The sequence below is a fragment of the Natrix helvetica genome, assembly GCF_964273705.1.
Source record: "Natrix helvetica genome assembly, chromosome: 2".
Classification (NCBI taxonomy): domain Eukaryota; kingdom Metazoa; phylum Chordata; class Lepidosauria; order Squamata; family Natricidae; genus Natrix; species Natrix helvetica.
The window spans coordinates 220,886,862-220,904,369 of record NC_138552.1 but is presented as its reverse complement, the minus strand read 5'-3'; the positions used below and the strand labels follow the sequence as shown (position 1 = coordinate 220,904,369).

The 17,508-nt window shown below is 35.9% G+C and overlaps 2 protein-coding genes across 10 annotated transcripts in view; one reads left to right on the top strand and one right to left on the bottom strand.

Moving 5' to 3' along the window:
* Positions 1-1,961, top strand: part of HEATR1 (HEAT repeat containing 1) — a 40,780-nt gene extending 38,819 nt beyond the window's left edge. For all 4 annotated transcript variants that reach the window (XM_081945762.1, XM_081945764.1, XM_081945761.1 and 1 more), the window contains 3 exons: positions 231-389; positions 587-695; positions 1,697-1,961. In XM_081945762.1, coding sequence (XP_081801888.1) covers positions 231-389; positions 587-695; positions 1,697-1,785 — 357 coding nt within the window. In that variant the 3' untranslated portion in view covers positions 1,786-1,961. The remainder of the gene's footprint in view (positions 1-230; positions 390-586; positions 696-1,696) is intronic.
* Positions 1,962-2,229: 268 nt separating this feature from the next.
* Positions 2,230-15,244, bottom strand: LGALS8 (galectin 8). Of its 6 annotated transcripts, none has more exons than XM_081945765.1 (9): positions 15,085-15,244; positions 12,513-12,662; positions 11,873-11,961; positions 10,959-11,169; positions 9,260-9,379; positions 7,740-7,787; positions 4,813-4,901; positions 3,533-3,698; positions 2,230-2,870 (listed from the first exon to the last, which is right to left on the bottom strand). In XM_081945765.1, exons 2-9 carry the CDS (start codon positions 12,600-12,602, stop codon positions 2,721-2,723), a joined length of 963 nt encoding a protein of 320 aa, XP_081801891.1. In that variant the 5' UTR covers positions 12,603-12,662; positions 15,085-15,244; the 3' UTR covers positions 2,230-2,720. The 6 variants fall into 6 exon arrangements, with proteins under 6 accessions (XP_081801891.1, XP_081801893.1, XP_081801894.1 ...); XM_081945767.1 differs by having other exon boundaries at positions 7,740-7,766; XM_081945768.1 differs by having other exon boundaries at positions 12,561-12,662.
* Between the last annotated feature and the right edge of the window lie 2,264 nt (positions 15,245-17,508).

Below are 17,508 nucleotides of genomic sequence, written 5' to 3'. Positions count from 1 at the left end.
GTCTTGTGCAACCAGGGGTTAAATGCAGTGTACTTATGGATTCCCCAAAAGGGATATTAAAAGTATATAAAGAATCAAAGGAATCAAAGAATAGATAAGAAAAATAAAAGAATCTATTCTAATTCTAAAAGCTCCAGCATAAAATGGCTCTAAGGAACAGCAAAGAATTTGGTCAGGCTAACTAGCCCAATGTTGATTGAATTTTTTGATTTTATTTTTTTCCTTTGTAGCTGGAAAACATGCTTGGAGGAGAAGAGAGATTCCAGGAGAGAGTGACTGTGCATTTGATTCCATGTATAGCGCAGTTTGCAGTCGCAATGGCAGATGACGCTCTGTGGAAGCCCCTGAACTATCAGATTTTGCTAAAGATGAGGCATGCATCACCCAAGGTGAGTGGCAGATGTGTCAAGTTCTGCTTAAGACAGGCAAGGTGGCTAATACAGTTTAATACATGTTGGGGGGTCAGTCTTTTAAAAACTGGAATGTTGTTGATTGTGCCCAAATGTTACACAGGAGGGAGCCAGAATTGGGTCATTCTGACCGCGTTAACTTTTGAATGTGCTGACTGCGCTTATTTTTGGTTTAGGTTCGATTTGCAGCTTTGTTGGCTTTGTTAGAGCTTGCTGAAAAAATAAGAGAGAATTATATGGTGCTACTACCAGAATCCATTCCTTTCTTAGCCGAGCTTATGGAAGGTAATGTATTGCTTGTTGTTTTTGCATCGAATTACTTTTTTCCATAAAACTACTTTTAATAAAGAATGGCTGTCCTGCATTTCCACCTTAGGGACAAATTATCCTGTCTCTGTAGAAAACTGCTGGACTTCAGGCTGTGTGGTACCACCCACTAAACTATATTCTTAGGTCCTATGAGCATTTATAGCCTTATAGTTAAGAACAGATTCATTAGAGAATGTATATTTTTCTTGCTTACAAGGAAAACTTTTTCTGCGGCGGGTTTTCAGCATGAATGTACAGAATGTTATCAAAATCCAAGTCAATGACAGTACGTTTTATTTCCAAGAAAATGTCACAGTATTGTATGTTCAAAAGTCATATGTCAAACAAGGAAGTGTTTAGAAGAAAATGGAATTAATGCAAGCATTAAGTGTAATTTATATAATGAATAGACTAGGCTTATTTTTTGTTTGGATGTATACACACACACACACACACACACACACACAGTGCATACACACAGTGTATCTATGTACTGAGTTGATTCAATTACAGTTTAGGGAAGCTCTAAAATTCATAATTAAGTACTGGTTGAACCCCAGCTATTTATAGTGTTATTTTCTGCAATCTGAGAAAATGGATTCCTTCCTTAGACAGAGTTAACATCTAAATTATTAGTTTTAGAATAACCTTGATCTTATATGCCTTGCAATATGGTGCTGGTAATTGCTTTTTCTGAGAAAACCTTTGGAACCTACTGGGAAAGTTTCCTTGGAGTTTCCCAATCTTTCCCAAATTTAACTTTAAGACTAATAGCAGTGATATATACATTTTAAGACGTCTCTTTGAAAAGGTGTAAGTTTCCTCCCCATGAGAGGAAGGGTACATTCGAAAATAATAATAATAATAATATCCAAACAATTTAAAAGCAGCTTAAAAAAAATCTCTGGAAGGTGGGAGAGAAAAGATGGAGATTGAGAGAACCCTAAATTGTTTGTTTCTTTTTGCCTCCTTGGCAGATGAATGTGAAGAAGTGGAGCATCAGTGCCAGAAGACCATTCAGCAGCTTGAACTTACTCTTGGGGAACCACTCCAGAGCTACTTTTAATCCCATGCCCCAGCTCTTCTGTGTTTAGAGGTTAAGATTTGCAAGAAGGACCAACCTTTTTCCTCACTCTTTGTTTTATGAATGCTTTCACAAATATATTTGACCATTTTGCTCAATATTTATATTAAAAGGACTATTTAGATTTTAATTAAAAAGGGACAAATTTTTAAGTGTAACTTCTTTATATTTACATTTTAAATGGTTGCATTACACTTACTATATACCGAATTAAGTTTAATTTCTTATAACTTTTCTGGGCCACATAGAAAAGTTTTATGACATCTACTGTATACGTTAATTTAGAACTGACAGAACAAATTCAACCCTTTTCTTTCCCCATCTAGAAACTCCTACTGATTTCATCTTGGCCCTCAGTTCTTCCTATTATTCATGCCAAAGCACTATAAGGAGACAATTACAGTTTAACAGAAGATTCCACATTGCTTTGCACTTTCGGAATTTTAATTATAGATTGGAAATTCATACATTCTCTGTAAACCTCAGCAGAAAATTATAATTATTCTGAACATATCAGAACCGTTTACAGATATTTTTGATAACATAGATTTTTAACAATGCTAGGCAGTAGATTGAGATACAAAAACTGCTGCCTAGATAAACAGTCTTAATGTAAACATGTTATATATTGCACAGAAATATGCAGAAGCCTGCTCATTTTACTGAACACTTATGCGGCAGTCCTTATTGAGTTCAATGGAATTTCTTTCCAGATTGCAACTGCCATTTATATTTAGGCACAATGTCAGTAATTAGTAAACTATAAATTGTTACACCATTTTAAAATAGGTTATTAGATATGGTACTTCAATTAATGTAAGTGATCACATACAGAGAAATTTCTGCAATCTTCCTTCTTTTTGGTTACATCAAGATGATTTTCTGCAAGCAATTAATAAAACACAGGTACTGTACAACTACCAACATTTTACATCTAGGAGTTGAACATCTCCGGAGACTTCCAATATACGGATCTTGTCAAGCTGCTTAAATCGATGTTTGTACTCTAGGATATGCATGCCATTGATAGCAACATTATATTGATGATCTTTGCAGAAAATTAGTAGCTGAAATTCAGAAGGATAAGGTCAATAGCAATAGAATCAACTTATGGGGCAAAAAGGCTACAGAGATTCTCTGTCATCCAGGAACTGAGTCTAAAAAAGCGGGAGGACACTCCTCAGAGGCAATGACATCACTTTGGTAGACTCAGTTCTATTGGTTACTGGCTGAGTTAACCCATGCATGAACGCTGTCTCCACCAACTTTGGAGAATGCCAAACCTTCAAATCTTGAAAAGGAAGAACATGTAATGCAAAGGCCTGACTACCATCTTGTTTCTAGATAGTTACCAATTTCTGTACATCAAAGAGCTATAACTGACCATCTTAAGAGTTTAATGAAAAGGTATTTAATTCCTAGAATTTTTGTACTAGCCATGCTGGCTCAGGAATTCGGAAGTTGAAATCCACATGTATGGTTTTCCATACATTTCATGAAGTCCAAATGTGTGTTTTTTCATACATTTCATGTTAATATTTCCCCTCCTCCAATTTCACCCTTTATCATGAATAATTCATAAATGTGTGAATTATTAATGCCATGCTATTATTTCTATCACAATTCCAGTTGTGACTTACGGTGCCGTACAGTAGATATAAATAGTTTCTGTTAAAATCTAAAACATTAATAAGCAATATTCAGTTTAGTACTCTTGTTTAGTTCCTACCTCAAAGTACATTCCTGGGCTGAAAGGAAAATGAGCAATAGATCTTTCCTCTTCTCCCCAGCTATTGAACAGATAAGAATTTCTCACAAAAACATTATCTTTTATTCGGGGATTCAAATGAAGAGCAATATCGCTTGACTCACTCGGTTTAAGATCTATTGCAAAGCTGAAAATAAAAATGGTGACATCAGTTATGTAGCCTTAGCTTTCCTCCAACTTGGTGGCTTCTATTATGTTCAGTTCTATCGCTCCCATTAGCTCACCTTCCAAGTTCATTCATGCCTTCGCCCAGGTTGGTAGTCAATCTTCACTACCACTTTGCTGGTGACATGGACATTTAACTCAGTTTCAAATACAAGCTTCAGTCCTAGTCTTGATGAATAGATTGCCTCAATGTTAGAGACCCATAGCTCAAGAGCCTTGTTATGACAAAAATCACAACCACCAATTGGCTTCAGCCCACAATTCAACTAGCTGATAGAAATCTCCTTGCCTTTGATTCAGAATATAGGTTAATAGAGTAGGCAATAGACACTTCCATGCCAGATGATAACTCGTTAGTTTCCATGCAAGCTGAGGGCATTATGACTTAGGACTCTGCTCCAAAACATTACAGTGTAAGACATTACAGTGAATACATGTCTGTTTAAACAGTTGGCAGGTGGAAATTATGTTGAACGGATGACAGAAGGCTAGTACAGTGTCTGTCAGGCCCACATACTTACACTAGACCAGAAAATCATTCCTGAGAGAGAACTATTATTGAATCAATTAGTGGAGGGAGGGAAAGAAGCAAATGTATTAAAGGCTTTACATATCCAAACTTAAGGATAACTAACATGTCACATATCTGGGTCAAGCAAAGACAATCAGTGTGGAGAACAAGATCTTGACTGATATGGGGGAAATGTATCACTTAGCAAAATCACTGCTGAAAAGGCCAAGGGGTAGCACCAGGATTGTTGCTATTTCAGCATCTTTTGTTCCTTCATGTCTGTATAAATTAAATTGGTGTAAAACTGTTCAGATAAGAAGGTGTTTGTGGACATTTTCTTACATTACAAATCGGGGGGTGATACTAAATTCCATGGTTTAAGGTTAAAGACATACTGCAAATTTTAGGTTAAGAACATACACGTGCAGGTTAGTAGGGTTTCTTAAGAACTCAGTAAAGTTTTTCTCTAAAAGTTTAGGAATGAATTTCAAACGCCTCCACTGAAATAATACCAGCATGTAAAATACTCAATGTTACAAATAATGCAGTATTCCAATGCACTAACCCATTTGCTTTTTCTTTAACTTCTCCTTTAACAACAATTGTTCGTCCAGGCTCAACAGAATAATTAAGTTTCGCTGAATAAGGAATTACCTGAAAATATAATCAGACCCAGAGTTACCTATGCCAAAAATTAATAAGCTGCAGATTATATATATATCATGTATCTAGTTTTCTGTACTTGCATATCACTAGAGGCATATAACAAAGCAAAGACAAGGCAATAATAATTAAGAAAAAAATTAAAAACAAGTGATTATTCACAATTATTACTCATTTATAGATTTATGGCAGTTCACATTCAGAAATGATCTGAACAAACCTACTTTCTATTTGGCTGTGAGAAGCTTTCTTTCTTACTCCCTTAGATTTAAAACAGATGCTCCAGGACAACTATCAACTCCCAATATCTCTGTATTGTACACTTTTCATGTGATAGATAAAATTATTAAACATAAGGGAGGGGTCAATGTTCCTCAATTCAGAGCTTTTAAGATGTCACTTTTTAATTTTTCATATGTCCTTCCATCTATCTATTTCCAGTTGCTGAAGCTATTTTCCATCTGAGGCAAAACAGCTTAGAACAAATATTTGAGTTTAAACAAAACTTAACAGTAGCCTAATCCTCTGGAATGAATTAAGTGAAAGTAAACAAATAATATAAATTAGAGAAATTGTGGGAACACTACAGTATGTTCCGCCTCTCTGCCTTCTTTGCTTACCCGTGAAGCATATGGAAGATATAATCTCAATTTAAACAGACTTTTATTTAATCAAACTTAATTATATCCTGACCCTGCCATTCAGCTTAAAGAGTGTCCTTCAACTGGAAAAAGATTGTGTAATATGCATGAACAGATACAGTACATTCATGTGCAATACTGGAAACTTTGAAGCAACTATTACTTTCAATTTAAGTTTGGTTCCTATAAAGAAATATTTTACAATAAAGATGAGTCAGAAGACAATCTGGGCTCTCCGGCACATGATCTTTAGAGTTTCTCTAAATTGTTTTCCTACTCATAATTTAACCAATTCTTATATGTTTCAGGATTTGGAGCTGATTTAATAAGAAGGATATCAGATTAGGGAAGGCTTGGGAGCTAACATCTGGACCAAGATAGTGGGTTTTTTATACTTTACATATAGCTAACAGCTTTACTATATATACTTTACATATAGCTAACAACTTTACTATTCAGTATTGGAAAGACAAATAAACATATGACCAACTATTCAAGCAATTTATGAATTAATGACTTATCAATATAGATTAGCTATGGATAGTTCTAACAAAATATGGCTTCCATTTATTGAAGTGTCTATTGTATAACTATATATGTGTATATGTCTATGAATATATCCACTGTACATATTTATTTCTTCTATCTTTTTTCCTTTTATAATTTTGTGCATTCTTTTTGTATTTATTTTGGATAGGAAAGCAACAATTTATCAAGATCCTAACTGGGTCTATCATAAACAAATTAAGCTTATCTCTTTTTCAACAAAAGAGGGAAAACAATAGGTATATTTCACCCTGACCTCAATAAAGGACTACACAAATTCTCTCTTGTGATCCTCATTAATGAAATATTAATGCAAGTTAGATGATGCAACTGTTAGATAGATTTGTAATTGGCCAAATGACTACACAGAAGTATTCATAAATATTCCACATTAGCTTGGAAAGTAGTATTGAATAGATTGCCAGAAGGCCCTATCTTGGGGCCTGTGCTATTCAACATTTTCATTAATGACCTAGGTGAAGGAAGATGAAGATTATCCAATACACAGATGTAAAAAAAAACTAGAAGTGGTTAAGAGAAGATTCAAAAAGATCTTGACAGGTTTGACTAGTTTATTGAAACACATAGGATAAAATTTAACAGAGAAATATGAACACCTGCACCTGGAAAAGGTGAGGGAAAGAAAAAAGGGAAAGGCCCAAGTCAACAATGGTCCTACTCTACTCTTTTTTAGTCAGACCACATTTGGAACACTGTGTCCAGTTCTGGGCATCACAGCTATGCATTAGCAAACAGGTCTTGGAATAAGTTCGAAGGAGAGCCTCAAAAAAGTGAGGGAATTGAAAACCAAGTCCTATCTGCAAGTGTGAAAGGAACTGCATATGTTTAGCATACAGAAAGGAAGACTAAGGGAAAATATGATAGCAGTCTATCTAAAAGGCTATTCTATAAAGGAGGGAGTAAATTTGTTCTCTATTGCCTTGTAAAGCAGGACAGATCATTGGGTTGAAACTACAGGGAAACTGATTCAGGTTAGATGTTAGGAGGAATAACCCGATGGGAAGAACTGTTAACTAGTGGTTAACAGTTCAGAGACTGAAGAACCCTCTGTCTCAACTGCTTTAACACATCCTTCACCAAGCAGATAACTAGATAATGTTTGAGGTCACAAGTCTATGGATTTATTTCAAGGAACTCTAAAGTGGCCATTGCAAATGGCACTTGCAGAACACTATCAAAAGAAACTGCCCTGAAGGAGAATTTGAATGCAGCCATTGCTGTTTGCTAAACCAGCACTTTTTTGGTTTATACAGCATGCAGTAGGAGTTCTTCAATAAACCATGGCTTATCAGAATTTTGAATCCAGTCACTGAATCTTGTCAGAGGGGTGACAAATCATAAATCAGCTATGCCCTGATCGCTCCTGTGTGCAAATACTATTGTAATGAAAAAGTTCGTGTCCCTTTATGTTCATTTTCATTCTGTAACACAAAAGTCCCCGATCTCTGGGCTCAGAAATCAGGCTGTGCAAGCCAGCGAAGCCCCATCCATAGGATGCAAAACCACACCCCCTCCAATCCACGGAAAAACCCCTCTCCACAGAACTGGTCCCTGGTGCCCAAAAGTTTGGGGGTCACTTCTATAACATGTTCTAACAGTTTGTATTTAGAAAGATACTTACAAACTGTGAGCTATCAGGTAAATCTTCCTGTGTAGAAAAAGAGTGAGTCTTAAATATAAAATAAGAGAACAGAATTGTACACTTAAAAAATACATTTCCCACATTTATGGATGCTTGAGAATCTTGATCAATATATAATATACAATTAAATAAAAGATACAGACATCAACTTTGATATATGCATATTAGTATACTATACTATACAAATAATAATAATAATAATAATAATAATAATAATAATAATAATAATAATATCTGAATTTATCTGAGTAGTCCTTGTTCAGCAATCACAATTGGTTCCAAAGACTCGGTCACTAAGCAAAATGGTTGCTAGGTGAAAAATCACAAGACCACAACTGTGTTTGGGATTTTACTTCAGCTTTCTTTTCCTTCAAGGAGGCAGAAGGATACAGCCCTAATAGCCAGGGATGCCCAAGCAGCAGGGAAGGCTTCCAGAACTCAATTCATGAGGAAGCTGGCTAAAAGACCAAATTGTATAGCTCTTTTTTTTCCCCCTCTTCCCTGCGCTTTGGAATAATCACCCTATTGCTGGAATAATTAGCAAGGAGGAAATAAATGTTTGTGGAGAGGAACAAATTGCAAGAGAATAAGCAGGTATACAATGAGGAATTCATTGAAAGGAATGTGCTACTACTGGTTGTTTCCCTAGCCCGCATGCAATTGTGAGCTGCTTAGGAAGCAAACAAAAGCCTTCAGTGTGAAACTTATTACAGGGAGTCCTCGACTTAGAACAGTGAGTTTAGTGACCATTCAAAGTTATAATGGCATTGGAAAAAAAGTGACTTGTGACTGTTTTCCCCATTTACAACCATTGCAGCATCTCTATGATTATGCGATTAAAATTCAGACACTTGGCAACTGATTCGTATTTATGACGGTTGCAGTGTCCAAGGGTCATCTGATCCCTTTTTGCAACCAACTGACAAGCAAAGTCAAGGGGGTAGCCAGATTCATTTAACAACCATGTTACTAACTTACCAATTGAAGTGATTCACTTAACAACTATGGCAAGAAAAGTTGTAAGATGGGGCAAAACTCACTTAACAATTATCTCACATAGCAATAGAAACTTTGGGCTCAATTGTGGTTGTAAGTCGAGGATTACCTGTACTTTGTCCAACTGTATATAAAATTATAAAATAAAATATAAATAGCATATTTTAAAAATATTTACATATTTGCTTTTAATGCCCATTTTGTTTACAATATTCACATTTACAATGTAAACATATAACATGCAGAGTGTTGTAAATTTCCTCATTAATGCTTTTATATGCGATTGCTATAATTTGATCTTTTAGATCAAAACGGCTTCTTATACTGAATATGTGAGCAAATTGCATGTTCCACTTCATAATTATGAAGCGAATGGTTCAATCCATTCTATTGACATCATGAATTTATACCTTGCATACCAACATAATGTTGTAAGAAATAGAATAAATATTTTATACTTAGAGCAATGCCAAAGTAACAGACTTTCTATTGCAATAACTCACCATGTTGGAAACAAATCCAATCAATGTAACTTTCACTTTTCCAGATATTGCAAGAGTGTCAATTTTTTCCAAATTAATCTTATGTTTATACAGCAACACATGCTTTCTATTAACCGACACCTGTAAAAAAAACAACCAACTAAAATTTGAATATTTTACAGAGAAGCACTGATAAAGTTTAGATAACAAATTATTTTTAAATTAATCAAACACATCTTAAGGCATTTTATAAAAAGTAGCCTTTTACTTTTGATGATAATTTAACCATAGCTAAACCATAATTAGCAAACTATGATTTAAAGCCAAGCTAAGCAAACGTTTTGTTTGAAGGTTGCAATTAATTTCTTCTGATCGACATGAAGGCCACAACAGTTGTGGCTGGTGATTCTACAATAACGGCCCAGTAGGTTTGGCTAAAACTTTTCAAATCTATTTTTAGCATGACAGGATAATTGACATAATTGATGACTGTAAGGCTAATACAGCAAAACCTCTGACAATTTGAGAAAAAAAGTCAATCCAACTCTTGGGGGGATTCCAACTTTTTTGGGGGGGATCCCTTTATATCACTGCAAATATTGAAATACTCACTTGCCTTTGCAAGACTTGAAGCACTCATTTTCTAAAATGTTTGTTATCTTTGAGAGGCTCTTGAGATCACAGCTGGAAGGCTAGTACCACATACAGCCTGCCAATCCCTAGTTTAGAGTTATATGTGAATTAAAGGCGTGCCTTTGCACCATTCTCTAGTGGTTAGATTTCAAGGTGCTAATAAAATGCCAATGATCCCCAGGGTTGAATCTTGCCCAGCCTTGCATTAAAACCACCTCTAGCGTATTAGGAACATCATTATTTAACACCTCAACCAGTAGTGCAAGATAGGAGGAGTAAGTACTTGCAGGGAAGAAAATGCCTTGTTCCTATCCACCTGCATCTAGAAGTCATATTCAAGAGTGCCATTCATTCTGAAATCTATGGTACTTATATGAGTGCAATTTGGCAGTTCAAATACCACCAGGCTCAAGGTTAACTCAGTCTTCCATTCTTCTGAGGTGGGTAAAATGAGGACCCAGATTGTTGGGGGCAATATGCTGACTCTGTAAAACGCTTAGAGAGGGCTGCAAAGCACTGTAAAGCGCTTTATAAGTCTAAGTGCTATATGCTGTAATCCGAAAAAAACTGAAAAAGCTTTCTGAAGTGTACCACCACGACTCTACCTGTTTTAGTCACAACCATTCAAACTTTAAAGAACGGTATAAGAGAGTTTTTCTCCTTCTATCAACAGACAAAAATGACTTTCATGTTGGGATTTGACTGCAGAGTTGTGGGTGGGATGCATATTTTTGTGTTTGCTGTTTTGGTGATAGCAGTGATCTAACTAGGTTTCAATTACATTCTGTTAAATGCATTTGAATATTTTGATTGTTATTGCAAGTTATTAAAAAAACAAAATGTGGGATATATAAGCTAAATAAAAACAATATTACAAGCATTGAGCCAGGAAGTATCTAACCAAAAAATAAAATTTAGTTAAAATTAAGTAGTTAGTACTTCCAGTGAAATCAAAGTAACTTAAGCCTAAATTTAAATTCAACCTGTTGAAACCAATGGGAGCTCAGTATATAATTGCAGTTGTACAGAACTTATTGAACTAGTATTGATAACTGGCTGATTAAATAATTAAATCTTAGCAATTTACCTGGAATTTATCATGGCGAACCATAAAAACTATCTCAAAAGGTTTTGTTTTTTCGAAAGGCATTTCATAAGTAATCTCTTCTGTACCCCATCTTTCTTTCTGCAAGGTATTGCAAACTAGGGAACCGGATCTTTTGAACCGAGGGTTGAAATGAAAGGCTACATCTGCACGAGGTTTTGTACTGTTGCCACACTGAAAGTCCACCTGGAACCTAGTAAAGTCAAGCACACTGGAGTCAATGCAATCTTGTTGAAGCAGCAAATAATCTCTAGAAATGGAGAATCTTCAAACTGTTGCCTCCATATTCCACCCCGTTATATGAACATAGAATTGTGAGTAGGATCAACAGGAATTTCATTCTGTAGCCTGCCCAGACTCATGACGACATCTTCAAAGAACAATTTATAGGCTTTAGAAGCATTGTTTCTAACTTCTGATATGATTTCCAACATGTGGACAGTTTTCTTATAGGACCACGAACATCCCTAAAATAACACACTAGTGGCTATGGCCATTCTACAGGACAGTGTCATAATTCTAGCTAATATTTTGAAAGATTATTACAAATATAGGCATATCTTAGAAACATTTTGCTCATTTCTTTTCATATTTGAATTTCTTATTCAATGGTATAAGATGGTCTCTTGCATGCAGTACTAAAATCAATTACATTATCCACGCAAATGTAAGTTTGTGGACTAGTTTAACAAAATAATGTAAACATTTTCACCAGCAAATTTGTGATCTAATATCAATTGACAATTAATATTGCAGGGAAAATCTAACATTCCTCAAAAGCTTTAATTTCTCAAAAGGAAGACCGAACCATTTCAATACATGAACAAATATATACATGATGCTTGCCCGCAATATCCTTATACAATAGCTTTTAATTAAAAAAAAAATTTTTTTACCTCTCTGAATCTTCAGGAACAAATCCATGTATTATTACAAGATCTCCAGGAGAAAGACCATCCATTAAGGTTCCAGCATATGGAACAGCCTATTTTAAAAAGACAAGATATATAATTTCTAGCCTTGCAACTTAAAGGGGAAAATCAATTTTTCACAATGTTTGATTTTTTTTAACCTACATAAATAATTAGCACGCTCTTCCAGTTTAGGTAGTTCAGACAATCTCTTCCTAAGGATAATCCCTAAGTTTCAGAATCTCTAAATCGAAATGTGAATATGCAAGATCAATATTTCTCTAGCTTGAGCCATTTATTTTCACACAACTGCTGAGAATAAGGACATGCATGCAAAATTAGGTAGCTGTGTGCAGTAACACTTATGCAAGAAAGCATTGCTTTCATTGTAATATGTGATTTCAAGGCAATCAATATAATCAAATCAGTTTTACAATAAGCCACGTAGAACAAGTCATCAGTGTAAAAGCTAGATTAAAGTTTGAGACCTAAAATTATTCTAAACCAAACAGTTGGGAAACACATTTGAGCAGGCAGGATTCAAAGTCTATTTTTCTGCTCTGCATGGAAACTATTGCAGCTTCACTGCCCTTAATCCTCTCATCTTCTTTTCCCAACCTCTCACTTCAGAAATCCCCTTTTTTAAAGACAACAAGGAAGAAGAGATAATCACTGGGCTCCGGACTGTCCTGTCAAACTTGTCCAAAGACATCATTTTCTGTCTTCTCAGCTTTAGAAGTTTGTAGGCTCTGCACGATCCAAATGCAAACAATATCTGAAAAGGTAAAATTATAGAGCTACATTTTAATTGAACATAACTGAATACGTTAAGTATCCTGAGAGAACCATTAAAGGAAACACAAAGGAAATGTTTGGAAAGAGAATATGATAGAAAAACCTCTGTTACCTTTGAGCATGAAGCTATCTGGAGGAGAACAGATGTAAACTACTCTGGGAGACTTAACGTTATTAAGCTACGGAGTTGACACCTCATCTACAACTCCAAGCCTTTCAATCAATGTGGACTATCTCTTGACAAACAGAATTCTAAAGCAACACATCTGAAATAGTTCCAAGGAAGAGGATTTTTTAAAATGCTCAGAACTTAAATTGTCTCACGCTTAAGCGTGAACTCAAAGAAAAAGTCACCACTGCTACTAGTACAACTATGATCACAAGTTTTTTTAAAAATCACTATGATTTTCCTCCACACACCCAATATCTTCTCTAATTGAAATGGGAGCAGTTATGTGTGTTTTTAGAATGGCAAATATTACACTTCTGCTCTCTGCTCTTTACTTTTTGCATGTCACACTTTGCTTCTGGGTCAAATTCAAAGTGTTGATTCTTATCTTTAAAGCTATTTGTGGCATAGTCCAAGGTTATTGAGGGACCAACTTTCCCACTTCTGCCCATCCCAATCAGATCCAGCAGAAAATATGACACAGGATGCTGTCTGGTAAGGAGCTGCACTTGGGACCAGTGCTGCCTCAAATGTTAGGATTTTATTAGCATTTTAAAAGGTGACATTAGCTCCTTTAATATGGCAGACAAGGGCTCTTTTTAACATTAAAAAAGCATGTTTTTCTCTAGGTCGTTTCTTTTGGCAGGCAAGAACGTTCTTTTTCAGAAACTTCACAACAGAAAGTGTATACTGAAATTCCTTTAATATACTTGCAAGTCTTAAGAAAGATACAAACCAGCTAGGAAAGAGTAAAGTAACCCACAAATTCCCTTAAATGTGTAATATGGTATTATCTAGAATCAATGTTTTCTATTATTCAGGTCTCATATGTAATCATGTCTTACTGTTTGATCACTTGATTTCTCACTGTAACACATACCAAAGGAATGTATCATTTGTTTTTATAGAAGACTTGTCTCCCCTCCCCCTTAATTTTTTTTTTTTTTTGCTTTGCCTGTTATACTTGGGGGCTCTTATTTTGCCTGTTATACTTGGGGGCTCTTATTTTTGGATGAGCAAAGAAGACCCTTTGCCAAGATTAATGTCACTCTCAAATTCAGAGGTCAAGTTCTTATCAGCTCCACAACACCAGGAGGAGGAGCCCCCTTTCTGACATGGCATCCACTTTGTGGATCATTCTCCTGCCACCCCTCCCCCACACGAGGCTGGCTCCATCCCTGTTGATTTTTAGTAACTTCCTAATTTTTTTACTTTTCTTTTTCTCTTTCACTTTTTACTCCTATTTTTTTTTGTTTAGTTTTTACTCTATTTCATTATCATAATCAAAATTCTTAATTTAAAAATACTTGATTTTAGGTCTGGTTAATATCCGCTAATCAACTCCCCAGGCCATTTTGCCCTAAAGCAAAGACTCAAACACCATCACCAGAGTTTTTCTTTACCACAAGACGCTACCAAAATAACTTATGAGGAACTATGTGGTGCTGTATCATTTTAGCCTCAAGGCCAAGGGAGGGCAACCCAGTGAAATCTTCTGGCTCTCTTGAAGGACTACTACAATGTTACATTATAATCCCCCTGGTTTTTAATAAACAAAACAGCTACTTTAGTGAATTTCCCAGCCAAGCCCTTTAATCTTCTTTTAAAAAACAACAACAACCACACAGCACCAAGAGACTGGATAATATCAGACTACACTATAGGATTGTTGTGCACTAGCCGTCTCCATGGCAAATGGATAAAACGCTAGGCAATTTCACACTCTTGCAGCCACTGCAGTTCTGCTATTATAACAACATTGACGTTCTTTATCTTCATTAGCAAACAACGGAAAAACCCCCACAACTGTCCCCGCTTGCTACCAATACTTTCTTTTTGAAGAGATGGGTGCCCCGATGTCCAATGACAGCCACGCCAAAATCTAGATAAAAACACTTTTCTAAGACCCAAACCAAGTTAGTTCCTTATAAATTAAACGAGCAAACTAATTATTCGAAATTGTGCTTTCTCTGATCCTGGTGGCCCTACCTGAAGTCAGTTTAAGTTCCAGTTAGACCCCGGGCTCCAATCACGGAGACCAACCGAATTGAATTTCCACTGGATGGCGGTCCACAATCTTTTCCAAAGTTTGCCTTGACTTGATTCGCCTTCCCATCCGCTCATCCAAACCAGAGAATTTACCCCAAGCCAGTCGCTACCGTTTTCAGCTGCATCTTTTTGCTTTTAACTCTCTGCAGCTGCTCTACTGCCGGATGCTCTGAAGTTCACTCACCGCGGCATCTGGGGCGCGCACTCTTCGCCTTCCGGCCAAAACCGCAGCGGTTGCTTTCACCTCGCATTCATCATGCTACCGAACCGATCCCACGGCTTAAAATGGTGCCTCGGCATTCTTCCTTTTCCTGGTTCACAAGATCCCGAACAATGACATCATCCCACCAAGAGCCGCCCCTCCCACACTTAAAGACACAAGAATTGGAAAAAAGTTCGGAAAGCTTTTTGCGGAGGGTTTGATCGGCCCTGGAAGAAGATTTAACCAAATCTTCAACGGTCTTTGAAGAAGCAAGACAGAAGGAGTATTGATGCCTTTGAGCTTTGGTGATGGGGGAGGCTCCTGAGAATGCAGTGGAGAGTCAAGAAAACAATCCGATCAAATCAAACCAGAATTGTCACTGGGGCCAATTTATTTTTCTTATTTTCAATTTATTTTATGTTCTTATTTGTATTCACTTGATTTTTATTTCTATTCTTTGAATTTTTTCCCAAGGACCTTCAAAATTTGATCTCCCAATCATTTTATTCACGAAATAAACCTGTGAAGATGTCTAAACTTTTTCTAATACAGAAAGGTTTCTGCAATAGAAAAGGATTGTAAAAAGAAGAAAAATAGTGAAGTTTATCAGAATAAGATGAATGCATTTTTACAGGGTGACTATCACCAGGTGTCATCCTCACGTTGGAGGATACATCAATTGCCACTGTTAGTCCAAAGAACTTTCTATTGAAGGAGAGGCATCAACTTATCCTTCATTTCAGCAACCAAATATATTGGGTTCTCCATCCATTGAAACACGTGAAATAATGCTTACTTAACATGTCTAAAGACTTAATGCATTACAGTACTACAATTCATCGATAGGTGGGGTGAGTCTTCTTCTTTAGGCCATTTATGCTTAATTAGGAAGCAAATAGGTTTCATGGGTTTTCCTACCTAGTCAGCATGCTAGAGTGGCACAGCTATTCATAAATCTTTACATACTAATTATTTTATAAGTCATTTTAATTTTATAAATACATTTCAGAAACAAAGATTGTGGTGAGAATGCAAGCAAACTCAAAAAAATAATATTCACACAAACTACAGTGTTTGCAAGGAGAAATAAAATATAATGAAAGAGTCTTTTACAGTCTATAAAATGGCTATGGCAGTAATCTTTGCAACTGTAGATTGGAACATCAATCCTGTTTTGGTTTTGTGGCTGATAAATTCATAAAAACTTGAAGAACTCTTCATATTACCAGCACCTTCCTTGTCTGCTCTTGTCTGACCTCTGAATGTCTTTGACAGCAAACATTGAAGTTAAAACTGCTTGTTGGAGTCAGAGCAAAGTTGCCAGCAGAAATTTTATGAGTAACTATAATCCACACAAATTCCAGTTAGGAAATTGGATAAGACAGAGATAATTCAGAAGTTAACATTTGACTATTATAATTTCCTCCTGCTGGGATGGGCAGATGTTTAAAAATGCAGGCAGGCAGGCAGGCAGGCAGGCCAGGAATCTGAGCAAGACATGTGATGCATTGCGTGTTAGAAACACTGTCAACTCCAATTTTAAAAGATGTAGTTTTTAATGTAAATCTAAATTCATCTATACAGTGCGGATGTATTGTAATTTAGATGCAGATTTAACATCTTATATAATCAGAAATAACTATTGGAGATGTTACACACAGATTTCTTGCATAACTTTTGGAAGTAAGGTAAAGACAAGACTTTGGATATGTGACTTATTGGATAGATTAAGATTATGTTACAGGATATATTATTTCACAGGATGATTTGAAATGTGTATTGTTTTGATGTTTACATAATATTGTGAATTAAATGGAAAAGAATTTTTGTTAAAATAAATTGCAAAAGGGAAAAGGAAGAGGAGGAGAAGGGAATCTATAATGTCTCCCTGTATAGCAGAGGTGTCAAACTTGCGGCCCATTGGCCGGATGTGTCATGCCTGCCCACTCCCGTTTTAGCGAAGGGGAGAAAAGTTGCAATACGTCACGTGACAACAATGTGTCATTGCAAGTTTGACACCCCTGCTATATAGGATCTGCTTGATTTTAAAATACCTGACATGTCACAAAAAATAAATTCCTTCCTTGTGGAAGTAAACAAATGGACAGTTCACTGAAAGAGCTTATAATGGAATGAATTAAGCATTTTAAAACAATATCTGTTTGTATGACTTCTCTGAGATGAAATAAGACAACTAGAAGTGATTGTTCATAAGGCATGTCAACATATATATTGTGCTAAGAAGAGACCAAGGTCTGTAGACAGCTACTGCAATCCAAGGAGCTCTTTTGTTTATAATTACTATACAAGGAGGGAAAGCTATTCTCTGCAAGAGAGTAAAACTCTGAATTCACAGATCTTCATTTTAATAAACTCCACTATATCCTAAACAGAGTCCAAATTCTA

Coding starts and splice junctions, on each gene's coding strand:
- LGALS8 (XM_081945765.1), bottom strand. CDS start 12,602: ATGATGTCTTTGGACAAGTTTGACAGGACAGTCCGGAGCCCAGTGATT. Junction 11,962..12,512: donor TAAAAAAGGGGATTTCTGAA/GTGAGAGGTTGG, acceptor TTTTTAAAATAG/GCTGTTCCATATGCTGGAAC. Junction 9,380..10,958: donor TTCGCCATGATAAATTCCAG/GTAAATTGCTAA, acceptor TTTTTTTTACAG/GTGTCGGTTAATAGAAAGCA.